Source organism: Chelonoidis abingdonii, chromosome 11 (genome assembly GCF_003597395.2).
Source record: "Chelonoidis abingdonii isolate Lonesome George chromosome 11, CheloAbing_2.0, whole genome shotgun sequence".
NCBI lineage: Eukaryota > Metazoa > Chordata > Testudines > Testudinidae > Chelonoidis > Chelonoidis abingdonii.
The window spans coordinates 52,679,815-52,689,884 of record NC_133779.1 but is presented as its reverse complement, the minus strand read 5'-3'; the positions used below and the strand labels follow the sequence as shown (position 1 = coordinate 52,689,884).

General features: G+C 56.0%; 1 protein-coding gene across 2 annotated transcripts; it reads left to right on the top strand.

Moving 5' to 3' along the window:
* Window positions 1–1,214: 1,214 nt before the first annotated feature.
* On the top strand, window positions 1,215–9,266 carry KLHDC9 (kelch domain containing 9). Of its 2 annotated transcripts, XM_032781269.2 has the most exons (5): window positions 1,215–1,220; window positions 3,073–3,629; window positions 4,111–4,261; window positions 4,417–4,615; window positions 8,551–9,262. In XM_032781269.2, the coding sequence occupies exons 2-5, from the start codon at window positions 3,124–3,126 to the stop codon at window positions 8,712–8,714; spliced, it is 1,020 nt and encodes a 339-aa protein (XP_032637160.1). In that variant the 5' UTR covers window positions 1,215–1,220; window positions 3,073–3,123; the 3' UTR covers window positions 8,715–9,262. The 2 variants fall into 2 exon arrangements, with proteins under 2 accessions (XP_032637160.1, XP_032637159.1); XM_032781268.2 differs by lacking the exon at window positions 1,215–1,220 and having other exon boundaries at window positions 2,962–3,629; window positions 8,551–9,266.
* The last annotated feature ends 804 nt before the right edge of the window (window positions 9,267–10,070 follow it).

Here is a 10,070-nt window from a genome sequence, read left to right as displayed (position 1 = left end):
AGTGGACCTGCCGCAGTCGTGCCTATGGAGGGTCCCCTGGTCCATCGGAGCCGCAGAAGCAGCGGACCGTCCGCAGAAATGCCTGTGGCAGCTCCACTGGAGCCACGGGACCAGCGGACCCACCGCAGGCACGACTGCAACAGGTCCACTGGAGCCGCCCGCCGCCCCCACTCCCGGCAAAATGCCGCCCACCAATAATCCTGATGCCCTAGGCGATTGCCTAGGCCGCCTAAATGGAAGCGCCGGCCCTGATAATTCTCACAGCTAAACGACTGACCAATTGGTTAATAACATAGTCAAAGCATCTTGACTGGTTAATGACTTAGACTGGTTAATAATTAAATCACACCCTGATTTAATATCAGGTGCTGCAAAGAGCTGGGGGAGCAACATTATGGAGCCACTCTGGAGGAGTCTGAGTGTCACTGAGATTGCGGTTAAAACAAACGGATGTAGCGCTACGAGGTTTTCTGCCTGCCTATAAACTCATAGGGATTCTTTTAAACACCAGCAACATTTAGAACCATTCTAATTAGGTCAGGTGAAATACTCCAGGGAATCCAGCTGTCTGGTGCAGCTCAGTGCCTGGGATCGGCCAGGGAAGAGGGGCCTTGTCGGGACACCCTGAACCTGGGGTGTGGGTGCAGAAGCCCCTCTGCCCCACTCCTATTTTTGCAACCACTGCAGGGGGGCCACCCCAGCAGGGCCACCCAGAGGATTCAGGGGGCTTGGGGCAAAGCAACTTTGGGGTGGTGGGGGGGGGGGCTTAGATAAAAAAAAGTTGCCCTACTGTATTCTTGTGGGGGGCCCCTCGGGGCCTGGGGCAGATTGCCCCCCGTGTGGTCCTGCACCCCAGCTGGGTCAGCCCCCCCCCCCAGCACTCTGTGGGCAGCGAGTGGAGTGACAGCGCGGGAGGATTTTGGGGCGCAGGCCGGATTTTTAAAGCTCTTTAGGCCACTAGCGGGATTTTCAAAGGCCTCTGGCAGCAGCGCCTGTGCGCGGCGGGACCGGCCCCGTTTGCACCCCAGCCCCGAGCGCCCGGGAACCTGCAGCGCCCAGCGCCGCCGCCGGCCGGGGGCTGCCCCGGGGCGGGCGGGCCGCAGAGCGCGTCGGGCCGGGCCGTTGCTAGGGGGCGGCGCGGGGCCGCGGGCTCCTGCAGCGGGGGGCCTGGGAAAGCGAGAGCGGGTCGGGCCCGAGCCGCCGCTGACCCTTCACTGCTCGTAGGGGTGTGGGTGGGGAGGGGAGATGGGTGGGTTGTCTTTTGTGGTCGGGGGTGCATGGAGGTTGGGGTGGGATTGGAGCGTGTGGGTGGGTGTGTGGGGTGTGATGGGGGAGAGGGTGCATGCGGGTGCATGGAGGTTGGTGTGGATTTGAGCCTGTGGTGGGTGGGTGGGTGTTGTGGGTGTGCATGGGGTACTAGTGCGAATAATCTTCACACTACACCAATCGCGAGGCTGTTCCGATGCACATTGAGCCACGATTAATTTCGAATCTATAGGTTATCGGACTGTAATTAATCCGATGTTGGAGCACGACTTGACGATGGATTGTGGTGACTCTCACTAACATCATCTACCAACTCTTGAAGCCGCTGGACGTTTGTCTCTTACTCCACCGGTCCTTCAGCACACCTACTGGGAGGTATAGCCAGATCGCGTTCGTACTGATACCACCTGGGTTGACCACGGGGTGTCACGACAGCTATTGCGACATAATGGCGAGTCCGACTCCGTCTCTGTGTTGTGGTGAGTCGAAATTCATCGAGAACACATCTCTGTGTAGGTCCCCGTAGCGTCATAAGTTGAGACTTCTAGGGCTTGCGGCTTTCAGCAGGCGTGGCTATTACGCGGAGCCGTTCGAGTGTAGAACTATGGATAGCACATTATTCAAGTATCCGGATCGAGATCGTCAGACACAGGGGGCACCTTCTCTTCGACTCGAAGAGAAACTCTCAGTGTGCTTATACCTACCCCCCCGGTGTTGCAGTTGCTGCGGTGTGCAGGAGGGTTGGGTGGGATTGGAGTGTGTGTGGGTGCATGGGGGTGGGGAGGGGAGGTGTGCATGTAGGTGTAAGAGTGTGGGTGGGATTGGAGTGTGGGTGGGTGTATGGGGGTGGGGTGGGGAAGAGTGTGTGTGGGTGCATGGGGAGGGGAGGTGTGCACGTGGGTTTAGGGGGTGTGGGTGCATGGGGGTGGGGTAGGGAGGGGAGGAGTGCATGCAGGTTGGGTGGGGAGGAATGCATGTGGGTGCATGGGGGTTGGCTGGGGAGGTGTGTGTGCAGGTGTATGGGGGAAAGTGTGTGTGCAGGTGCATGGGGGTTGGGTGGGGAGGTGTGCATGCGGGTGCATGGGGATTGGGTGGGGAGGTGTGCATGCGGGTGCATGCGGGAAGGTGTGCGTGTGGGTGCATGGGGGTTGGCTGGGGAGGTGGGTGTGCGGGTGCATGGGGGTGGGGAGGGGAGCTGTGCGGGTGGGTGCATGAGGGCGCGGTGGTGAAGGGAGCTGTGTGTGTGGGTGCATGAGGGGAGGTGTGCAGCATGCAGGTGCATGGGGGTTGGGTGGGGAGGAGTGCACAGGGGGTGGGGGGATGCACAAGTGTGTCTAGTAGGGTGTAGCTCTGATTGCAGGGGCAGGTGCGATCAGGGTCAGGACAGTTCTCCAAAATTGGCCTTCCAAGCGGCACCCATTGCAACGAGCATGATTTTAGGTGTCTCATAGGGCCTCACGGGGCAAAACCCATCCACACCTGAGGGAGAGTTTAAAATCTGCCTCCAAATTCCTATAGCATGAGGGAGCCTTTATCTGAGATACTGCAGGGATGAGTGAGAGAGAATCGCCATGAGCTCTTAGTGGTGTAGTGCCTATGACACACAGTTGACCCATTGTGATTCCATCCAGCAGAGGGCGATGCTGAACATGTACAATAGACACCGTTCAGTACTGACAGCCCCTCTGTAGGGAGATGGGAGGTGACTTGCCTGACATCACCCAGCAAGCGAGGGCAGAGCTGGGAACAGGACCCAGGAGTCCTGACTGCCAGGCCTGCTCACTAACCCCATTGCTTCCCTTACAGGCGAATCCTTTGGCTGGTGGTGCTTTGCCCCTGCAGGTGGGAGCCGACACAATGGCCACGGGCAGCAGCTGGGCGTGGAAGCCCATCGCACGGGACGCCCTGTTTGCACGCGCCTACCACTCGTGCGACGTGGTGCAAGGGAAGCTGCTGCTTTTTGGGGGGCTGAAGTCGGGCGAGCCCAAGGAGCCCCCACTGGGGGACATGGTGGCCTTCGACCCCACCCTGCTGACGGCTGAGACAGTGGGCCCCAACGGCGGGGACCGGCGCAGCCACCATGACACGGCTGTGCTGGCCAACCGCTGGCTGTGTGTGGTGGGGGGCTGGGATGGTGCCCACAGGATCTCGGCCGTATGCTGCTGGGACACCGAGCGGGGACAGTGGGAGCGCTGGGCCGAGGGGCCCTCCAACGACCCCCCTGTGGGGCTCAGCAGCCACACCTGTACCAAGGTGTCAGAGCATGAGCTGCGGGTGGTGGGCAGAGAGGGTGGGCTTCGCACGCAGAGGCGCTTCGCCAGCATCTACACCCTGCGCGTCAACCCTGCCACCAAGACCTACTGGTAGGTCCCTTCCTCCCCGAGGGGGCTCTAGGGATGGGCCCCCTCACCACACTGAGAGAGGTGTACATGGGGGTGGCTGGGCTGAGTTGCCCACCCCTCTGCAGGGTGGTATCTGATTAAAACTGGGCAGTGGGTTTGAATTTGGGCGCACCCCTTAGAGGGATTCACCTACGGGAACCCCAGAGCCCCGGGCTGTCCCGTTGAGGTCCAGGCTGTGGGGGAAGGGGCCATCGGCTCTGTGCCAAGCACTTGGGAGGACTGTGCCCTAGAAATGGCCATTGCAGTACCCACTGGGCTTGAGATCTGGATTATCAACTCCCCGATGCCCAGGAGAGTTGGGATCCAGGGTTTTGGTTCGGCCCAGCTAGATTCCACACCCTCAAAGTTTAAGGTGCTCAGGTCCCAGGGCCCCATGTACTTCCCACCCCTGGGCACTGTGGGTGCTCATGCTGAGCACCCGTAACGCCTCTCTGTGTTCTAGGTACAAGGAGGAGGAATCGCGGACAGCCTCTCGGGCTGGACACTCGGCCATGCTGCTCCGTGATACAGGTGGCTACCAGCTGGTGGTGTTCGGGGGCCGTGATTCCTCCGACTGCGAGGTGGCCGGGCGCTGGGGCAAGGGGAAAATCCACGTGAGTGTCTGGCTCTGGGCTGTCACTGCCCCAGAATGAGCCCTTTGCTCCTGCCCCCGTCCCCACAGGGCCCCCTGGTGGGAGAGGCCAGGCTGGAGTAGGGTAGCGGGCAAATCCACAAACTGACCCTGCTTCTTCCCTTTCCTTCCTCTTAGTTAGAGTCCATCCATGCCCCCAAGATGACAGAGCAGCTCTCTCATCTGGTTGGCTCCGAGAATGGCTCACGGCAGGCTCCGAAAGGCCTGAGGCACCAATCCTGCACCGTGGTGGGTCCCTTCGCGGTGGCCTTTGGTGGGGAGACGCTAACGAAGGGGCGAGACACCATCTGTAACGATCTCTATGTCTACGATACAAGTAAGAGAGGAGAGAACGGGCACACTCATGTATGTGTATACTACTTCCCTCCACTGGGTGGAATCAGAACTGCTGAGTCTGTGTGTCACAGCCCCCGTACTGCACAGAGCTAGTGAGTAGTCTCCTTTAGCTCAAGTGTCAGGTGTTCATACTGGAGACAGGAATCTTAGTGTCACATCCTACATCCATGGGGGCAGCCTTTACCTCTCCGCAGAGCTCTCCACCCATGCAGCCTCCCTCTAGACGCTTTCCCCTTGATGCTGAAGTGAAGCCTCTACAAACTACAGTTCCCAGCATGCATCACTCCATCCTGCTTGCCGTTTTCTGTTGCCTCTTGGGAGCTGTAGTTTCCACAGGCTGCCCCTGGGGAGTGAAGATGAAAGTGACCTCTCAGGCTGTCCTCATCTGTCAGTCAGGACGGATCTTGCAATCCCATTGAGCTGGCAATCCAGACCTGGGCTGGGCATAGTTTGCAGCCCCCGTTCTCCGTCAGCCTTTCCCAGCCATGGTACGATATGAGAGGAGGATTTCAGAGCTGGGCATTTGGCGATTTGGGTCTGGGTTCCAGTGTTGCCACCTCTCACGATGTTATAGCGCATCTTGCAAGATCTAGTGTTTTTCTCAAAGTCCCGGCTCCTGGAATCATGAGATTAGAGGTGAAACACAGCTCTGACCTTGTAAAAAAGTCAGGCTATAGCTCTCCCACCTGCAGAGACAAGTGTGCAAACATGTGACCCCTGAAGCCTGACAGTGAATAGGAAGAACCCAAATCATATTAAGTTTTTTTTTGAATGTCCTGATTTTGGGGCCTGGCTCGGGATTTTTTAATGGTCTGGGCTAGCGATACCAGGACTCTCCTTTACGCTAATGCCCTGTGCACCACGCACTGCTGGGGCCCGAGTGTGACCGAGAATTTTGGTCTTCCTGTGCAAATTACCAACTCCAGGCTGGTTATTCAGCTAGCTGGCTCCATCACCTCAAATGTCACAAACCCAACCAGGAATGGAAGAATGGCCTGGAAGGAAGGATGGCCCAGTGGCTAGTGGGCTAGCCGGAGAAACCTTGAATCAGTCCCCATTTGCCACAGATGCCCTGGGGGACCTTGAGCAAGTCACAGGGGCCTAGATTCACAAAGGTACTTTTAGCCAAGCCCACAGGCACATGCTGCAATTTCCAAAGGCACCGCTTGCCCCCGGGCTCCCTACATGTCCAATGGGGAGAGTCATCTTGGACAGTCATCCGCAAAAGCCAGCTGGCTAGGAGGTAGGCACCTAGGCTAGCCAATGGGAGATCCTGACAAGAGGGGTGTGTCTTAAGCCCCACACCTTGTTCCACAGTCAGGACCCCTCTTTGGAAGTCTGCACCTCCAGCTCCTTGTGGCAAGGGGATGCAAGAGACCCTTCCCTTATATCTCTCAGCCCAGCAATCAGGCAGTGTGGGAGACCCCAGTTCACGTCCCCGCTCTGCCCGATACGGGAAGGGATTGAAAGAGCAGTCTTGCACCTCTCAGATTTGCATCCCAACCTGTTGGGTTACGAGCTATTCTGATGGGGGGGCTCCCTCCACCTCTCCTGTTCATTGTGAGTTGGTGTGATGATGTTGGCTTTGGTGGGACACTTCTGAGAGTGTCAATTCAGGACGAATTGTTCAAAGCAGGGCAGTTACAGCCCAAGGCAAACCAAACTAGCCAGACAGAGAAGACCTTGGTATTACCCCACTGGCTAACCACAAATCACACAAGCATTTCCCTTAGACACTCCAGTTTCCCAGTATCACCGCCAGCGCCACTCGTTATGGGGACAACTGGTTATGAAAACCAATACCCCAGTAAAAGAAAAATGGTTCTCCCAATCCCAAAGGACCAAGCCCCAGGTCAATATACAAATCAGATCTTACCCACAAATCACACTGTTGCCAATCCTTTAGAATCTAAAATCTAAAGGTTTATTCATAAAAGGAAAAAGATAGAGATACACAAGTACATAGCCAATATTCATAACTTCAGCTACAAAAATGATACACACATACCGATAGCATAATCATAATTAACAAATCATAATCTTTCCAGAGACACCTTACATGACAACCTTTGTACGATATTTGCTGCAAATATGTAACAGTGGTTGCACCAGTGATCGATACGGTCATAGATTATATTAATAACGTCACAGTTGGACCACAGAGAGAAAGTAAAAGCATGAGACTGGCTCTGTAGCCTGGTGGTTCGAGCACTCCCCCGGGACGTGGGGACCCAGTCCTCTGCTCCACTGACTCTTTAGTTATCAGAAGTGCACCAGCCACACCAGGAGAGATTGACGAGCCCAGTCTCAAACTGTCCCATAGCCCAGTGGTTAAGGTATTCGGCTGAGGGATGGCAGATCCCTGTTCAAATCCCTTACTTTACTGGGGGAGGAGGGACTTGAGCCAGGGGTCACTCACGCTCCAGGTGAGCATCCTAACCACTGGGCTAAGAGTTATAAGTGTGGGGGAGGGGTGTCTTGCTCTTCCAACCGCCTCCCCCCACAGGTGCTGTGTGTAACCTCACCTCCAGGGCAGCATCTGAGCACACCTGCTGGATCAGATCCTGCCTGCAAGGTAGGCGGCTTGACGTCTGTCTTCCCCGGTTCAAGAATCACTGCGGGACTCAGGTGGGAGATGGGCATCTACAGGGGTCAGCAATGCATGTGCCCAAAGGCAGGAACGCAGACACCGAGAGAAATTTTGCCTGCAAATATGTCGGTGCCAAGCATAGTCGCCTACGGGGCCAGTGGGAATTTGGTGATTCGCAGTGGAGCCTTAAACTGGGATTTAGGTGCATAAATACCTAAGCCTGGCGTTTAGGCATTTTTGTGAATCTCAAGGCCATAGTCCCTCCATTCCTCACGTGTACAGTGAGCGTAACAGCCCTGCCCTGCCTCCTGGGGGTGTTCTGAGGATAAATACGTCAACCATTGGGGGGTGTTCAGGCATACACGGCCAGGGGCCAGATAAGGAGAGCTTTAGAGAGCTAGAGCAGAGCCAAATGTGCCCTCAAAACACACACAGTTAAATAAAACATTAATATTTTTCCTGCAGTCAATAGAGGCTTATTTTGTGTAGGGTTTCAATAAAAGCCAATTTCTCTTGCTAATGACCAATGACAGTCTCCCCTGCCCTCCCTGGAAGCTGCTGCTGGTCATTTTCATAAGGCAGCTTCTTGAAAAAAGGAAATACTTTCCATTGCAATGTTATCATTCCCCTGTGGAACTCGCTGCTGCAGGATGCAGCGGAGGCAAGTTGATTAGTGAGGATTACAAAGAAGGGATTGTAACATTGACACAGCTGAAGGCAGCCCCTGCGGTCCCAGTAGCCAGGAGAAACTTCTAAGGGTTTTCAGTCCTCATGCTTCAGGGCATGAGAGGGCTGGCGGTCAGGAAGGAATGTATTGCATGGCACAGGTGTGGTATGTTTGGCAAGGGGAGGGTCCTGGTCATTAATATCTGCCTCTGTAGCTTTTGACGCTGGCTGCTGTCAGTGACGGGAGGCTAGACAAGGTGGGCCATCTGGAGGAAGCAGGGTACTAGTCCCTGCCGCATGGTGCCTCTGATCATTTGAATTGTAACAGCTCTCCTATGAAAAGAGCTATCATCCTCATTTCACTGATGGAGAAACTGAGGCACGAGATGGTCACTCAGGGACAAGGCTGGGGTTAGAAGCCAGGCGTCCTGGTTCCCAGTCCTCCCTAAATCCCATTCTCCCTGTTTTTTATTTAAATCCTGGAGGAGTCCCAAGCCCATATCTGTTTTGTAACAGCTGCCATCTTTGATGTGCAATAGCTGTGACCTGGAGACTGGCCTGGGAAATAACACAGCAAGAGGGGTGGAGGGAGGTGGGCATCGACTTTGGCCTGGCCGTCTGAGAGCATCAAGCTGCTCCTTTCCTATTGTGTTTTCCAGGATGCTCGCCCCCGAGCTGGTTCCGCTTCCCCTGCTCAGATCGGGGCCAGAAGAGAGTCGGGCACCGCACATGCCTTTGGAATGACAAGCTCTATCTTGTGGGGGGCTTTGGCCCAGATGGGAAGACCCCCTGCCCTGAGATCTGTGTCTTAGAGATCCCCTAGTGAGGAAGAGGAGAGAGATGAGACTGTCCCCCTCCTTGCTGGCGCCCTCCCCACCCTTTCCCTGGCAATCGCGCTGCTCCTGCAATCAATCCTGAGAGCCAGCTCTGTTTATATGTAATAAAAGTGCCCCTTGTTGGCCCAGCTCCCCCTCCTCTCCGCAGGGAGCTGCACGCTGGCACCAGGGATTTAACTCAAACACAGAGAGATTGGCGAGAAAGGATTTCTTTGTTAAAGAGTCAGACATGCACCCACCCCGCCAGTCTCTAGGAACACACAGTTGGCTCTCTGCAGCCTCCAGCACAGCCAGGAGAGGCCAGGTATGGTGGTGCTGACATGTAAGTAAGCGGGGGAAAAAGAAACCAAACATGGCTGAATGGGGCAGGTCTTGGTGATCTGCCGAGAGCAGGGTAAGGGCAGGGAGCTGTTCTCCCCCCGCCCCCCACCGCCATGGATCACCATTAAAATAAAGCCTTCCACCCTCTTGAGAATTCATCAGAGGAAATGACTGGCCGGCCCAGCCCTTGTCTGAGGCAGGACTGGGAAACAGCCTGGCGCTAGAGCAGGTCCTGTAAAACAAAAGCTGTTCCCTAGTTTGCATGTGAAATGACTTGAGGGGAGCGAACAGGCGAGTGCCTGCATCAGCAGCCCCCAGAAAGGAGGCTGCGGCCTCCAGCACCCAGACTGGGCTCTCTGAGGTTTCAAGCCGCACCGTCGGCAGATCGCTTAGTACCACCAGCCCGGCCTTCAACTCGACTTTGGCTTCTGTACAGCTCTCATGGCATCACAGCCAGAAACTTTCCCACATTCGGATGCCAAGTGAGCGCCTTGTAAATGAAAGAGTCCTCTGCTGAGACAAGTCCCTGGCCAAAGGACTTGGCATCAGTCACCTCCTAAAAATAACTTGATCCCATGTTTTGTTTCCCCATCAGAGCACGATACAATGGGGCATCACGCCCTCTTGGATTCTTCTGCCAGCCACATGGTCCTGCAGATGTACCCCATCCTACAGCGGGGGCCATATGTGCCCACCGCTTCCCTTGGGGGCACACTCAGCAAAGGGCCAGGGACTGAGCCAGGGGCGAGGGCTGGTCTCCTGCCCCTCCCAGAAGGTCACAGCTGAGACTCGGGGGTCGGGGAGCGAAGGGCAGTTTGATGTTGCCTTGGAACGCTGTAGAGGAGCAAAGAGAACCAACCTTGCTGGGGAGGGGACGGGGGAGAGGATTCCCGTTCTAACATGCGCATGCCCATGCCCAGCTGTGCTCACCCTCTGTATGTTCCAGCCCTTTCCACCAGCCCCAGGGCTGGCTTGTCTAGTTAGGCTGTCAGCTCGTTGATGCAAGGACTCATCTCCCAGTG

Excerpts from the sequence above, each read along its gene's own strand:
- KLHDC9 (XM_032781268.2), top strand. The coding sequence starts at position 2,962 with ATGGGAGGTGACTTGCCTGACATCACCCAGCAAGCGAGGGCAGAGCTG. Across the intron at positions 3,630-4,110 it reads CCTGCCACCAAGACCTACTG|GTACAAGGAGGAGGAATCGC; the intron begins GTAGGTCCCTTC and ends TCTGTGTTCTAG. Across the intron at positions 4,616-8,550 it reads TCTCTATGTCTACGATACAA|GATGCTCGCCCCCGAGCTGG; the intron begins GTAAGAGAGGAG and ends TGTGTTTTCCAG.